Below are 17,703 nucleotides of genomic sequence, written 5' to 3'. Positions count from 1 at the left end.
TGCTCAGCCTCTGAAATTTCCCCTTTCATCCCCACAAAACTTTCGTATGATTTCAGCCTCACAGACATCTTTCAAAAAGAGTAGGCAGTGGTGCAGTATTGCTCAAGCCCTATAAAATGCATGAAACACGTTATTTCTCAGGTCTCTAAATCCACAGGCGACGTATGAGAGAAATGAGACTCGTGACAACCAAGAAGTCAGATCTTTGACTGGCAGGGTCGGCCTTGGCCATGGGCCATCTTCACTTTGGGCTTCAACTACAACCACTTGGCCCTGGTACAGCCTGCTCACAGCTGTTGCGCATATACTTATTCCAGAGACAAGTCTTGTGCCCAGCAGGAATGCTAAACAGCTGCCCCATCTCTATCTCAACAGTCACATGGTAACTGCTTTGCTGAAATGGCAGCTTAACATAATGGTAGAATCACTGTTCTCACAGCACTTCTTCAGTTAAGATACATATCCACTCTGTAGGGCTTGAAAAACAGGCCATGCTCTACTACTATTGTGATTAAGGCTTTACTTCCACACAGCTGTACCAAATTAGTAACTTAGTCCAAACCTCAGTGGAGACAGATACATAGTCCAGTTCAACAATTAATTGTTATATTAAGATTTGACTAACAGGATTTGAAGAGTCTGGAGCTATCTAACAGGTCAGAAACAGGCTATACACACTGAGAGAGTGTGTGTGTGTATCTCCCAGGTGCTGAAGCCCATATACTACTTCACTGCTTAAACAACAGGTTGTCAATCAAATACCACTGCATCCATCCCCCAAGTGTGTGCACCATCAAGGCTCAAGCTCAGAATCCTTAATCTCCACGTCCAGTCGCTCTCAGCAGCCTCTAACTTTCATCATCTCATACATGGCTGAGGCCCAGCTCATTCAGACATCCACTACAACACGCTGCCCTACATATGCAGGTCCTGCCCTGCCACTATGCCATTTGATATGATCTTAAAGAGTCCTTCACAGCTTCCTCGCTTCCTGGCACAAGATGCTTCAAGCTCATCTTTTCCGTCTCCCCCAAACCTGGAATCAGCCACTTCCCCAAGGAGCCATGAATCTCTCTAGTGGAAAACTGTATTTAATGCTGGGACTGTTCATTGGTCCTAAGTGATCACTATTTCTAGGCCTTGTTAGTATTTATAATAAACTTACATACAAAAGCCTTGTGAATAGAAAGCAACTTACAGGCAAAGGAAACAGCTTCCCATTTACTTTTATACAGAGACTATTGGGATAGTTATCTTCTTGAGGGCAACTCGTCTCTGCCAGGCAAAGTCTGCATTAAAGAAAAAAAAGAAATACTCTTAAATAATGTACTCAAACATGTTTATGTATTTACAAATTCAGGACTATATACATACAGTTACAAGTATAAAATTAAAGTAACAAGAAAATTTCAAACTCACCTCAACTGAACTTGGACTGTATAATCTCTCCTACCACCTGGCAAAAAATCCCTGTTGGAAAGAGAAAAAAATTGGGTTAAGAAAACACAACTAGAATTCACAGAAACATTCTCAACAGAAAAAAGCATTATTGGTATTTTTACTCTTAGTCCTTAAAAAATGAACACTACCTTACCAATAGCACAAGGCTTAATTAAAACACTGTAGTGATGACAGCCCTCATTTGCTTAACATTTAGTCTTGTCTTTATGGCAATTTTAAAGTATTTTCAATTCATGGGAACTTTCGCAACACAAGTTTTATTTCAACAGACAACAGACTTGGTTAACAGGAAAAGGAGCATGGTTCTAAGAGTTTAATAAATTAATTTGTTTACTTACAGTGGTTCTGAAGCCTTGGCTGAGCATTCTAATCACTTGCAAATTTTGTTTTAATATACAGGCCCACACATCAGATATTCTTATTGGTTCTGAAGCACAGTCTGAGCATTAGTAGTTTTTACAACTACTCAGGTGATTCTAATAAAGAACTAGGATAGAGAACTGGTGTCTAGAGTCTCAGAACCTCTATACCACAGCAACTTCATAACTATGTACCCGAATAAGGAAACAGAATCTCTTAGAATTTCTAGATGAGAACCTAACAGAGTCTCATATGAAATATCTCTGGGATGGAACCTCCTAAACCCTTGCCACTCAAAATAGAGTCCACAATGAAGCAGCATTGTAACTGCTTGGGAGCTTCTTAGTTAGAAATGCAGAACCTCAGGCCCCACCCCAAAACTACAGAATTAGAATCTGAATTTTAGTAAGATTCCCAAAGTGACATGTATTCACTTTACAGTTTAAGAAATCTTCTCCTTAGCCATTATCATAAATCTTGGACTGTGTCAGAGAGAAGATCATTAGAGATTAGTCCTGTCTTGAGTACATAGAGCCCTCCATCTTGTTCCAACTTGCTTCTTACTGCTTCCAATTCTCTATGTTCACAGGAAGGCAGTAAAGCACAGTAGTGCCCAGCCTGAGTTCTACAGTCCCAAACTGTATGACCTTGGGCAAATTACCTAACCTTTCTGTGCCTCAGTTACATCTGTTAAAGATGAAAAATTACTGCATCTACTTCATGAAGTTGCTGTGACAAACGTGTTAATACTACATGTGAAGTGCCTGGATATAAGAAGTGCTCAACAAGTGTGAGCAGCTGGCTGCTATTATTGTTAACTGTTTCTCTTGCCAGTAGTAGCTTCCACATTTCTCAAATGCCTATTCAAAATATCCTAGACAACACTGACCTCTTGAGAGTAACTCATATCATTCTGCTCATTAAAATCAAGAAACACTGCAAAGTCTGGGTGCTGAAGCATGAAAGATAAATAAGACATAATATTTGCTCTCAAAGGTCTCATATGCTAGTAAGTAACAAATATATACAACTAAAATAATACGTGGTGTTACAGTACATTATGAAAAATAAGTGTTACAGAAAAGAGGGAAATTCAATTTTGTCTTGAAAGTTCAAGGCAATTACCACAATCAGTCCAAACAAATTAGAAAACAGGGTTTGTACAGCAGTGGTTCTATTTCCACATAGAGAGACAGACTTCCATCAGTAACAGTGGCTTCACTAGTAGGGTGATTCTCAACAGAAGGAAAGGTGAGTATCAACCAGAGATACATGGCAGAAACTTGTTAGTTGGGAACATAATTTTTAAAAAGAGAAAAGACAAAAGACGAACCTAGAAAGATAAATGGGAGAATGTTATAAAGGGTTTTGAATGGTTCACTAAGGATTTATACTTTATTCCAGTAAGGGAAATTAACATAAACTGGGAAATGCAATGTGTTACAGATCTTCACAAACGTGACGAGTAATGACTACGCATCTTCTGACATTCATTTTCTGCCAGTCACTGCCCTAGGAACGTTCACATGTTGAACTCATTTATCAGATATAAAGGCATTTACTATATGCCAGGCACTGTGACAGGCTCTGAGAATATAAAAATGAGTAAGAGATGTTGGTTTCATTAAGAAGTTTGTAAATTCAAGTAGTCAAATAAATGCTTTAATAGAAAATAAGTACATGAGAGTAGTGCAGAGGGAGACAAATGATGAAATTGGGGAAATGTGAAAAGGCATCGCAGAAAAGGGAAGACTTGAACTGGCCCTTAAAATATGACTCAGGTTTGCCAAGGAGAGTAAGGAGGAAGAGGATATGCAAAGATGCACAGCTATGAAAGTCTAGCTAGAGTATAGGCTGCTAAAGAAGAGTGACAGGAGATGAGATGATTTTAAAAAGTTTCGTAGATCCTACAGAGGCCACTTCTCCAAAGTCAAGAAACAAAACTAACCTACCACATACATAAAAATACAAATATCAACTCAGACAAAATGAGGTGGCAGAGGAACATTTTCCAGATGAAGGAACGAGATAAAACTCCAGAAGAAAAACTAAGTGAAGCAGAGATAGGCAATCTACCCGAGAAAGAGTAATGATCGTAGGATGATCAAAGAATTTGGGAGAAGAATGGATGCACAGGGTGAGAAGTTAGAAGTTTTTAACAGAGTTAGAAAATATAATGAACAACCAGAGATGAAGAATATAATAACTGAAATGAAAAATACACTAGAAGGTGCGCACAGGCCGCTGGGCTGGAGCGTCGGCCGCCATTTTGCCCTAAAAACTCTGGAGTGCCGGCTGGGAGGCCTCTGCTAGTCGCCCCCTAGGAGGAAGTGAAACCAGACCAAGCACAAAGGACCAAAAAAAGGTGAATTTCTGAAGGCAGGAATTGTGAGAAACTACTTCTCTCTTGTTCTCTGTGATGCACTGCTATGGTCTCTAGAAACTGCACAGATAATATTATTGGAGGATTAACCAAGATGGCGGAGTAGAAGGACGTGCTCTCACTCCCTCTCGCGAGAGCACCAGAATCACAACTGGCTGCTGGACAATCATTGACAGGAAGACCCTGGACTTCACCAAGGAGGATACCCCACGTCCAAGGACAGAGGAGAAGCCACAGTGAGACGGTAGGAGGGGCGCAATCAGAGTAAAATCTAATCCCGTAACTGCTGGGTGGGTGACTCACAGACTGGCGAACACTTATACTACAGAAGTCCACCCACTGGAGTGAAGGTTCTGAGCCCCACGTCAGGCTTCCCAACCTGGGGGTCCGGCAACGGGAGGAGGAATTCCTAGAGAATCAGACTTTGAAGCCTAGTGGGAATTGATTGCAGGACTTCGACAGGACTGGGGGAAACAGAGACCCCACTCTTGGAGGGCACACACAAAGTAGTGTGCGCATCGGGACCCAGGGGAAGGAGCAGTGACCCTGGGGGAGACTGAACCAGACATACGTGCTGGTGTTGGGGGGTCTCCTGCAGAGGCGGGGGGTGGCTCTGTTTCACTGTGAGGACAAGGACTCTGGCAGCGGAGGTTCTGGGAAGTGCTCCTTGGCGTGAGCCCTCCCAGAATCTGCCATTAGCCCCACCAAAGAGCCCAGGTATGCTCCAGTGTTGGGTCACCTCAGGCAAAACAACCAACAGGGAGGGAACCCAGCCCCACCCATCAAGAGTCAAGTGGATTAAAGTTTTACTGAGCTCTGACCGCCACAGCAACAGTCAGCTCTACCCACCACCAGAGCCTCCCATAAAGCCTCTTAGATAGCCTCAACCACCAGAGGGCAGACAGCAGAAGCAAGAAAAACTACAATCCTGCAGCCTGTGGACCAAAAACCACAGTTACAGAAAGATAGACAAGATGAAAAGGCAGAGGGCTATGTACCAAATGAAGGAACAAGAAAAAACCCCAGAAAAACAACTAAATGAAGTGGAGATAGGCAACCTTCCAGAAAAAGAATTCAGAATAATGTTAGTGAAGATGATCCAGGACCTCGGAATAAGAATGGAGGCAAAGGTCGAGAAGATGCAAGAAATGATTAACAAAGACCTAGAAGAATTAAAGAACAAACAAACAGAGATGACCAATACAATAACTGAAATGAAAACTACACTAGAAGCAATCAATAGCAGAATAACTGAGGCAGAAGAACGGATAAGTGACCTGGAAGACAGAATGGTGGAATTCACTGCTGCGGGACAGAATAAAGAAAAAAGAATGAAAAGAAAGGAAGACAGCCTAAGAGACCTCTGGGACAACATTAAACGCAACAACATTCGCATTATAGGGGTCCCAGAAGGAGAAGAGAGAGAGAAAAGACCAGAGAAAATATTTCAAGAGATTATAGTCGAAAACTTCCCTAACATGGGAAAGGAAATAGCCACCCAAGTCCAGTAAGCACAGAGAGTCCCATACAGGATAAACCCAAGGAGAAACACGCCGAGACACATAGTAATCAAAGTGGCAAAAATTAAACACAAAGAAAAATTATTGAAAGCAGCAAGGGAAAAACAACAAATAACATACAAGGGAACTCCCATAAGGTTAACAGCCGATTTCTCAGCAGAAACTCTGCAAGCCAGAAGGGAACGGCATGATATACTTAAAGTGATGAAAGGGAAGAACCTACAACCAAGATTACTCTACCCGGCAAGGATCTCATTTAGATTTGATGGAGAAATCAAAAGCTTTACAGACAAGCAAAAGCTGAGAGAGTTCAGCACCACCAAACCAGCTCTACAACAAATGCTAAAGGAACTTCTCTAAGTGGGAAACACAAGAGAAGAAAAGGACCTACAAAAACAAACCCAAAACAATTAAGAAAATGGTCATAGGAACATACATATCGATAATTACCTTAAACGTGAATGGATTAAACGCCCCAACCAAAAGACATAGACTGGCTGAATGGATACAAAAACAGGACCCATATATATTCTGTCTACAAGAGACCCACTTTAGACCTAGGGACACATACAGACTGAAAGTTAGGGGATGGAAAAAGATATTCCATGCAAATGGAAATCAAAAGAAAGCTGGAGTAGCTATACTCATATCAGATAAAATAGACTTTAAAATAAAGAATGTTACAAGAGACAAGGAAGGACACTACATAATGATCCAGGGATCAATCCAAGAAGAAGATATAACAATTATAAATATATATGCACCCAACATAGGAGCACCTCAATACATAAGGCAACTGCTAACAGCTATAAAAGAGGAAACTGACAGTAACACAATCATAGTGGGGGACTTTAACACCTCACTCACACCAATGGACAGATCATCCAAAATGAAAATAAATAAGGAAACAGAAGCTTTAAATGACACAATAGACCAGATAGATTTAATTGATATATATAGGACATTCCATCCAAAAACAGCAGATTACACGTTCTTCTCAAGTGCGCACGAAACATTCTCCAGGATAGACCACATCTTGGGTCACAAATCAAGCCTCAGTAAATTTAAGAAAATTGAAGTCATATTAAGCATCTTTTCTGACCACAACGCTATGAGATTAGAAATGAATTACAGGGAAAAAAACGTAAAAAAGACAAACACATGGAGGCTAAACAATACGTTACTAAATAACCAAGAGATCACTGAAGAAATCAAAGAGGAAGTAAAAAAATACCTAGAGACAAATGACAATGAAAACACGACGACCCAAAACCTATGGGATGCAGCAAAAGCAGTTCTAAGAAGGAAGTTTATAGCTATACAAGCCTACCTAAAGAAACAAGAAAAATCTCAAGTAAACAATCTAACCTTACACCTAAAGAAACTAGAGAAAGAAGAACAAACAAAACCCAAAGTTAGCAGAAGGAAAGAAATCATAAAGATCAGAGCAGAAATAAATGAAATAGAAACAAAGAAAACAATAGCAAAGATCAATAAAACTAAAAGTTGGTTCTTTGAGAAGATAAACAAAATTGATAAGCCATTAGCCAGACTCATCAAGAAAAAGAGGGAGAGGACTCAAATCAATAATATCAGAAATGAAAAAGGAGAAGTTACAATAGACACCGCAGAAATACAAAACATCCTAAGAGACTACTACAAGCAACTTTATGCCAATAAAATGGACAACCTGGAAGAAATGGACAAATTCTTAGAAAGGTATAACCTTCCAAGACTGAACCAGCAAGAAACAGAAAATATGAACAGACCAATCACAAGTAATGAAATTGAAACTGATTAAAAATCTTCCAACAAACAAAAGTCCAGGACCAGATGGCTTCACAGGTGAATTCTATCAAACATTTAGAGAAGAGCTAACACCTATCCTTCTCAAACTCTTCCAAAAAATTGCAGAGGAAGGAACACTCCCAAACTCATTCTATGAGGCCACCATCACCCTGATACCAAAACCAGACAAAGACACTACAAAAAAAGAAAATTACAGACCAATATCACTGATGAATATAGATGCAAAAATCCTCAACAAAATACTAGCAAACAGAATCCAACAACACATTAAAAGGATCATACACCACGATCAAGTGGGATTTATCCCAGGGATGCAAGGATTCTTCAATATACGCAAATCAATCAATGTGATACACCATATTAACAAACTGAAGAATAAAAACCATATGATCATCTCAATAGATGCAGAAAAAGCTTTTGACAAAATTCAACACCCATTTATGATAAAAACTCTCCAGAAAGTGGGCGTAGAGGGAACCTACCTCAACATAATAAAGGCCATATATGACAAACCCACAGCAAACATCATTCTCAATGGTGAAAAACTGAAAGCATTTCCTCTAAGATCAGGAACGAGACAAGGATGTTCACTCTCACCACTATTATTCAACATAGTTCTGGAAGTCCTAGCCACGGCAATCAGAGAAGAAAAAGAAATAAAAGGAATACAAATTGGAAAAGAAGAAGTAAAACTGTCACTGTTTGCGGATGACATGATACTATACGTAGAGAATCCTAAAACTGCCACCAGAAAACTGCTAGAGCTAATTAATGAATTTGGTAAAGTTGCAGGATACAAAATTAATGCACAGAAATCTCTTGCATTCCTATACACTAATGATGGAAAATCTGAAAGAGAAATTATGGAAACACTCCCATTTACCATTGCAACAAAAAGAATAAAATACCTAGGAATAAACCTACCTAGGGAGACAAAAGACCTGTATGCAGAAAACTATAAGACACTGATGAAAGAAATTAAAGATGATACCAACAGATGGAGAGATATACCATGTTCTTGGATTGGAAGAATCAACATTGTGGAAATGAGTATACTCCCCAAAGCAATCTACAGATTCAATGCAATCCCTATCAAATTACCAATGGCATTTTTTATGGAACTAGAACAAATCATCTTAAAATTTGTATGGAGACACAAAAGACCCCGAATAGCCAAAGCAGTCTTGAGGCAAAAAAATGGAGCTGGAGGAATCAGACTTCCTGACTTCAGACTATACTACAAAGCTACAGTAATCAAGGCAATATGGTACTGGCACAAAAACAGAAACATAGATCAATGGAACAAGATAGAAAGCCCAGAGATTAACCCACGCACCTATGGTCAACTAATCTATGACAAAGGAGGCAAAGATATACAATGGAGAAAAGACAGTCTCTTCAATAAGTGGTGCTGGGAAAACTGGACAGCTACATGTAAAAGAATGAAATTAGAATACTCCCTAACACCATACACAAAAATAAACTCAAAATGGATTAGAGACCTAAATATAAGACTGGACACTATAAAACTCTTAGAGGAAAACATAGGAAGAACACTCTTTGACATAAATCACAGCAAGATCTTTTTTGATCCACCTCCTAGAGTAATGGAAATAAAAACAAAAATAAACAAATGGGACCTAATGAAACTTCAAAGCTTTTGCACAGCAAAGGAAACCACAAACAAGACGAAAAGACAACCCTCAGAATGGGAGAAAATATTTGCAAACGAATCAACGGACAAAGGATTAATCTCCAAAATATATAAACAGCTCATTCAGCTCAATATTAAATAAACAAACACCCCAATCCAAAAATGGGCAGAAGACCTAAATAGACATTTCTCCAAAGAAGACATACAGATGGCCACGAAGCACATGAAAAGATGCTCAACATCACTAATTATTAGAGAAATGCAAATCAAAACTACAATGAGGTATCACCTCACACCAGTTAGAATGGGCATCATCAGAAAATCTACAAACAACAAATGCTGGAGAGGGTGTGGAGGAAAGGGAACCCTCTTGCACTGTTGGTGGGAATGTAAATTGATACAGCCACTATGGAGAACAATATGGAGGTTCCTTAAAAAACTAAAAATACAATTACCATATGACCCAGCAATCCCACTACTGGGCATAGACCCAGAGAAAACCATAATTCAAAAAGACACATACACCTGAATGTTCATTGCAGCACTATTTACAATAGCCAGGTCATGGAAGCAACCTAAATGCCCATAGACAGATGAATGGATAAAGAAGTTGTGGTACATATATACAATGGAATATTACTCAGCCATAAAAAGGAACGAAACTGAGTCATTTGTTGAGACGTGGATGGATCTAGAGACTGTCATACAGAGTGAAGTAAGTCAGAAAGAGAAAAACAAATATCGTATATTAACGCATGTATGTGGAACCTAGAAAAATGGTACAGATGAGCCAGTTTGCAGGGCAGAAGTTGAGACACAGATGTAGAGAATGGACATATGGACACCAAGGAGGGAAAACTGCGGTGGTGTGGGGATGGTGGTGTGCTGAATTGGGTGATTGGGACTGACATGTATACACTGATGTGTATAAAATTGATGACTAATAAGAACCTGCAGTATAAAAAAACAAACAAAATAACTAATACTTAACTTTCATTGGGTTATTTGTATGGAAATATGTTAATATAAATGTTTCAGACATTACATGAAATTTCTAAAAATCTTATATGTTCTGGTATAATGTTATAAGTCATAATCCTAGTTATTACTTTAAAATGTATATCTCTGAAATAACTAATTTTCTTGTCAACTGCATTATTATGAACTTTCATCAAATCTTTAACCGTGGTCATTTTTAAGTCTTTTGTCATTTACAGACAGTTCTGGGTGTACTCTGATGCTTTTGCAAATATGTTCCTATAAAAGGGTTTCATCTTCAAGAAACTCATGGAAAAGACTCTGACAAGTACAGGTTTCTGGTAACTGACTACTGCTGAACTGAATGAATAAGCATTTTTAGAACTCTAATGAAAAACTGATGAACTCATAAAAGTGCTAACAAAAGATCAAGATAAAAAAAAATTAATTACATGGGACTGAGTGAACTGATGAGGCTGAGTATAATTTTTGTGACTTTCTGTTTGAATTTAAAAAAAAAAATCCCATAAGGACTCAGAGGCAAAGAATATACAAATCAATTTTCACTGCAAAGTAAAGGAGCTGTTACAGTGGAGGATGACTGGACTGAATGTCAATATTATGACATAGTATGAGTGTGTTTCATGTTTGGTAATTGCAATCATTGTTGCTTTTGTTGTGGTCATCCATGTACAATGCTTGGTGTCAGTCTATTTATCTCTTGTAAAAATAAAATACAGTGTGTGTGTGTGTGTGGAAAAAAAAAAGATGAGTAGAGTAGGATGTTGAAGAGAATTGTCAAGCAATGGAATATGGACTTCATATGGTTTTTAAGCACAAGAAAGAAAAAACTGAATGGGCTTTAGAAAGATCACTTGGTCAGCTGGGAGAGTTAGGAGGTCATTACAATTGTATAGGCAAAAGATGAGGGCTTGAAAGTTATTTAAACATAAATATCACTGAATGATATTTAGGGATAAAAACTGATAGGACTCAATGACTGACTAGATACAGGAAGGTAGGATAAGGGGACCTAGGATGGTACCCAGGTTTCGGAATGGTGCAACTGGATAGATGGTGATGCTACTCACCAGGATAAGCAGAGGTAGAGCCAGTTATGGCATTCAACCCCCAACCACTGAGTGAGGTGGTGATTATTTTTCCAATTTTACACACTGGGTAAATAAGATTCAATAGGCTTTAGGAACTTACCTAGGGGCATACAGACTTAAGTGATTGAGCCAGAATTCACATTCCAATTGACACTACTCTAAAGACCATGCTAACTCCCTCAAAGGTAGAGTTAATTCAAGTTTTAAATCTTGAAAGAGACATAAAAGAAGGATCAACACAGTGTAGCAAACTGAGGGGATGTGGTTGATGAAGTATGGGATAATACAAAGAGGCCTCTGTCCAGGCAGATCCCATGCCATTAATGAAATAGACAACAGACTGAAATATATACTAAGCAAAAATCTCTTTGAAGCCAGTTAATAAAAAAAAAAACCACATTCAAGGATACTATCACAGAGCAGTGAGAAGAGAATCACACACTGATTTCGGGAACATGCAAGAGATGTCAGTGTAAGAAACTGAGAGAGCATGATTACAGAGGCAATGGTAGCCAATGGAAGGAGTGGTGCTATAGCCAAGAACAGAGTTGAACTCACAGATCAATCGTTGTAAGATGTAATAGAAAAAAAATTTTTAAAAACCCAAACCTGAATGCATTCACGCCTCTGGTTTAGACCTTACCACCATTACAGGAAAAGGGGAGGAGCTGGATGCACAGCAGTAGTTTTCAAATTTGCACACTGGAAACCCCTGGGGAGCTTTAAAAACTACTGCTGTTTGGGTTCCGTCCTCAGAGATTCTAATTTAATTGGTATGAATGAAATCTGGGTATTTGGAGTCTTAAAGCCTCCCCAGTTGATTCGAATACGCAGCAAAATTTGAGAACCATAGGGATAGAAGTCAAATGATACCACAAGAAGCACAATTATCCAAATCCAGAATGTGTAATATGCTAACAGAGTCAAATGAACCACTTTTTTCCAGAGAAAGTGGTAGGAAGTACTGTAAGAGCAGAACCAGAGCTCCTTGGAGAAGTTATCTTTCCAGAACTCGGGCAGAGAAAATAAAAGATGAGCCTGGAGCGGTAAAGTAGTCCTCAGAAATGGGTGGAGACATACCAAAAGGGCATAGGAGCCAACCTGAAAGAATGGCCAATAGCCAAAGGTGGAACAGTTTGAGCAACAATATGAATTATATAGCACTGGATTATAACCCAGAGTACCCCAGGGCCCACACAGATACAAGCAAGTAATTGAATAAATAAATGGGGGGCAAGGGACAGCTCTTCCTTACAAAAGAATAACTCCAATGTGAAAAAGAATAATAACAACAGAAAAATCACATCACTAGAGCACAAGAGTGTTTACGATGAAGTAATTACTGAAGGCAAGATCCATGAGTGAACGCTAAATTGGTGGGAAAAATTTGAAGATAAACAGAATATGTGCCTAGTCTCAAAATATCTCCCCCAAGATATTTATTAATAACAAAGTAAAAAAACAGCAACTTTACAGTGTAGAAGTCTGGTGAACAGTACCTTACCCAAGTGATCAAAATTAACATCACCAAATATACGATGTATCAATATTATGGAGCACTGTTATGATACACTGAGAAGGGCACAGAACTTGAGGTACTCTTGCTAAAAATGCATAATCTCAATCTAATCATGACAAAACATCAGACAAACCCAAACTGAGGAACGTTCTACAAAATACCTGATCAGTACTCCACAAAAATATCAAAAGTTAAGAAAGAGAAGAAAACACTTCTTCTATTGACACAACTATTAAATGGGATTTGGGATCTTGGATTGGATCAAGGAACAGAAATTAATTAGCAGAAAATCTGAGGAAACCTGAATAAAGACTGTAGTTTAGTTAATAGTATTACACCAAGGTTAATTTCTTGGTTTTGATAATTGCACTTATAATTATGCAACATGGTAATATTAAAGGAACTGGCTGAAGAGTATTATCTACTACGTTCACATCTTTTCTATAAACCTAAGATTACTTCAAAGTAAAAAGTTTTTTTTAAATCTTGGGAGACATAAAAGTCAAAATAATACATGTCTGAATACTGAAGAACAACTGAGAAAATTTGAATATAGGGTAGACACTGTTTTACATTAAAGAATTATTAATTTTTTAGTGTGATTACGTTAAAAATTAGAGATGTATCTTGAGGTATTTCTGGGTGAAATTACATGATGTTTGCAATTTCCTTTAAAATATTTCAGGAAGGGCTTCCCTGGTGGCGCAGTGGTTGAGAATCTGCCTGCCAATGCAGGGGACACGGGTTCGAGCCCTGGTCTGGGAAGATCCCACATGCCGCGGAGCAACTGGGCCCGTGAGCCACAACTACTGAGCCTGAGCGTCTGGAGCCTCTGCTCCGCAACAAGAGAGGCCGCGATAGTGAGAGGCCCGCGCACCGCGATGAAGAGTGGCCCCCGCTCGCCGCAACTGGAGAAAGCCCTCACACAGAAACGAAGACCCAACACAGCCAAAAATAAACATAAAAAAAAAAAAAAAAAATTTCAGGAAAAGAAGTTGAGGAGTGGTCACATACAGATTCCAAAATGTTGATAATTATTAAACCTAGGTAATGAGTACCAAACTGCTACTTCCGCTTCTTAGGAAGAAGGAGATTTTTTACTATTTGATTACCCAACTCTGAAAAGGTTGGAGTTTGCATGCACATGTGTATGTGTGTTTTGTCTTCTTTGCTGGTAGGATCACAAGTAGCCTTACTTTTATGGTTAATTTTTTTTTTTAATTTTTATTGTGGTTAAATATTCATAAGATAAAATTTATCATGTTAACCATCTTAAAGTGTATAGTTCTATGGCTTTAAGTACATTCACATTATATCATCACCACCATCCATCTCCAGAACATAATTAAAATTTTTAATTGAAAATTATTATTTAAATTTTAGTCATTCATTTTTTTTGACTAGTTAATACATTCACATAGTTCAAACTTCAAAAAGATACAAAAAAGGATATAAATGAAGAGACTCCCCCAATTCCGGCCCCGGCCACCTGATTCCCTTCTCCAGAGGCAGCTTATCATATTTGTCCAGACATATTTTATGCACTTACGCAAATTACACACACACACCTTTTTAAGGCAAATGGTACATATTATCACAATTCCATGCTGAGTAAATAATCTCCTTCCTTCAAAGGCCCACCCAACACCCTAAAGAAGCTTTCCCAGACCACCAACGTTAATAGTAATCTTCTCCTATAAATCAGCTCTGATTTGTCATTACTGAATTGGCTCTTTTCATACTGGCTCTCGCAATGCCAACAATCATTTTATGTATATGAGCTAGTTCACTAACGAGACTGCAAGCAACTTGTAGAAAAGAGGCATATCATATAATATAGTGTTTTGTACCTAATAAACACTTAGTAAATGTTCTCAAGCAAGGACTCATCAATGAATAACAAACAAAACTTTATAATAATGATATGGCTTGGATATAAAATACAATTTTTCATTTATCCTATTAATTTTTTAGTTGGTTTATTACTATCCCCAACACTGAAAGTACTTCCAATTTATAAAAACTGCCTGCAATGTCTTGCCCCTGGTGAACATGAACTGCATCAAGCTACATTCATTTTACTTCTTTGATAATTTCCTCCTCTAAATTTTCTCTACTTTTCCTAAAACCCCTATTATTTGGATATTTGGATACTGGGTCTTTTGGACTAATCCTTAGTACTGTCTTTTTTTTTTTTCTTTTAATCTTATTTTTCAACACTTTGTCTTTTTCCCTTTTGTGGGAGAGAGCCAGACTATCTAAGCACTACTTTTTGGGAGCTCAAATTTTACCAGGTCAAGTTATAAAATCATTCTGAGACTTTGTTGAGAGCGGTGATGTGATTGACGAAAGAATGGAAAGCTGTGTGTGTCCCATACTCTTCCACATAACAACAGTGCATCTTCAAGATGTCAGGAGGTTTAAAAGAGAGAGAGGCCCATAAATTTGGATCCACCATCCTGGGAGACTGACAATACACATTAACATATTAAAGATTCTGAAAAGTCTGGCTTTAAGAACTTATGTACCTACGTTGAATACAGAATTTCCAAAACTTAACTGCAGAATCTTTACTTTTTAAAAACTCCTATTAACATCTCAGAGAAGGTGAGTGTCTAACGAAGAGCTGAAAGGATGTAAAAAACCTCTAATTTGCTCAACTCTTTGTTCCAACTTTTAACTCTACAATCCCAGAAAATCATTTAACCTCCAGGAGTCTCAGTTTTCTTATGCTAAACCTTTCTGAAGTCTTATAAATAATATATTATTAACACCAAGGATGACTATATTTTTAACTGGGAAAGTATATACTACAGATTTCCTTTTCTTTCCTCCTATCTCTCTTAGTTCATTTGCTCTTTATAAATATGTTTAAGTTTACCCTATTTTTTGAAATGGAAAAGCTAAGAGTATTTTTCATAATTGTTTTCAGATTTCTGCTAATTTTTTGGTCTAGGTGACCATATAGCTCAGAAAGGTCCCAGTTCATGTTCTTATCCCAGAAAAAATTATTAATAATATCCACTTTCACTCTAAAAATGCCTCTGTTTGGATGATGAAGTTTATGGTCACTCTATCTTTGTTCTGTTATCACAAATTCTTTATGTTGCTATATTCAGAATAAAAGTTTCATTAAAAAAAAGTTACTGCCAAATGTGACAAAAAGTAATTCAAAGGGGTTTTATTCAAAAGTTAAAATTTTTTTCTAACAGAGTATTTATTAAATATTTGGCTAACCTTAGTCAAAATATACTATGCTTACTTAAGGAGAAATGGCCCAACTGTTATGGACTGAACTGTGTTCCCCCAAAATTCATATGCTAAAGCCCTAACCCCCAATGTGACTGTCTGTGGACTTGGGGACTTTAAAGAGGTCATTAAGATCAAATGAGGTCATAAGGGTGGGGCCTTAATCCACTAGGACTGGTGTCCTTATAAGAAGAAGAAGAGACACCAGGAATACACAGGCACACAGAGGAAAGGCCATGTGAGAACACACAGCAAGAAGGCAGCCATCTGCGAGCCAAGGAGGGAGGCCTCAGAAGAAACCAAATCTGTCAACACCTTAGTCTTGGACTTCAAGCCTCCTGAAATGTGAGAAGACAAATTTCTGTTGTTTAAGCCACCCAGTCTGTGGTACTTTGTTACGGCAGGCCTAGCAGACTAATACACCAACATCCTTGAGAATATATTCCAAACTCCTCTTACCTGGATATGCATATCTCTCTAACTTGTTGAGGTGTCAGAGCAAAAATAAAAAACTTCTCTTGAAACCGCTGAATACTGCTTTGAACTGGGGAAGAAAAAAAAAGAAAGATAATATTCCAATAACAAATCCAATAACAGAAGAACCTGCAATAACCAGGCACTTCTGATAGAGTCTGCCCAATTCTGAAACTTTTATGGTTAAAATACACCAATCTGAAGTACTAAGCTACATTCATCTTGGACTCATGAAAGTAAAGTCACTCTAAAGCAGGTTCAATGTTAAACATTTACCATTCTTTATTCTAACATACTAATTTTAATCAAAATATAACACAACCTTCAAAATTACATTTCATCCTTGACTACAGTATCATCTAATGAAAGTCTGAGGAAGTCAAAAACACCACCCAGGAGAATTCTATCCAAGATTCAGGTCTCTTTTGTTCTTGTTTGTTTTGTTTCTTTTGTTGTTGTGTTTTGTTTTCAATACTTCATATTCAATTACGCAGAGCATTCATATAAGAGAAAATTTAAAATTTTAAAACTTCTAAGTTGGGAGACTTATTAAGACACAAAATAAATATCGGCATACAGATGATTAGCTAGTTAAAAAAGATAATCTAATGAAGTCATCCTTCAGAAGTGTATTATTAAAAACTGAAGTGTATTTTCTTCTCAAAGAACTTTAACAGATTCAATGATGTTCTAGTACTCATTAAAACAATGAATGCTTTCAATGAACACTTGACTGAATATGCATCTATATTCCGATAATCAATTGTTTACAATTATCATTAAACACTGCTTTATGAGAACATTTTAAAATGATAATCCTCCTATACACACAGCAAAACTTTTCTAATTTTATGAGCTTTAAACAGAATATAGAAAACTTGAATCACCCGAAAGAATTTTATCTATACAGAAACAATCACTATATTAATAATCATCAGTGATGTTTAATACCAAAATACTTTTCTCCCTATACAACAGTTGCAAAGATCATTTGGGGAGGGCAGAGTACTGAGGTTTCAAGCTTCTTGTAAAACGGTGGCTTTAATTCAGAATTATGAAAGAGGAGAATTGTTACCAATTGTTCAATCACAGAAATCATTCATTTCCTTTATCTCAGTTCTCCATCTTCATCCCCTATATCCAGTTAGTCATTAAGTCCTGTTTTGTTTTGTTTTTTAATTTTC

The 17,703-nt window shown here is 37.7% G+C and overlaps 1 protein-coding gene across 12 annotated transcripts in view; it reads right to left on the bottom strand.

Annotated features, from left to right (window-relative positions):
- Window positions 1–17,703, bottom strand: part of PIAS2 (protein inhibitor of activated STAT 2) — a 96,684-nt gene that overhangs the window by 47,798 nt on the left and 31,183 nt on the right. For all 12 annotated transcript variants that reach the window (XM_082416582.1, XM_082416585.1, XM_082416584.1 and 9 more), the window contains 3 exons: window positions 16,505–16,589; window positions 1,420–1,470; window positions 1,199–1,289 (listed from right to left, as the gene is read on the bottom strand). In XM_082416582.1, the coding sequence (XP_082272708.1) occupies window positions 1,199–1,289; window positions 1,420–1,470; window positions 16,505–16,589 (227 nt within the window). The remainder of the gene's footprint in view (window positions 1–1,198; window positions 1,290–1,419; window positions 1,471–16,504; window positions 16,590–17,703) is intronic.

This window comes from Balaenoptera physalus (assembly GCF_965194825.1).
Source record: "Balaenoptera physalus genome assembly, chromosome: 12".
Taxonomy (NCBI): Eukaryota; Metazoa; Chordata; class Mammalia; order Artiodactyla; family Balaenopteridae; genus Balaenoptera; species Balaenoptera physalus.
The sequence above is the reverse complement of the archived record's forward strand: the minus strand, read 5'-3'. Positions and strand labels throughout refer to the sequence as shown.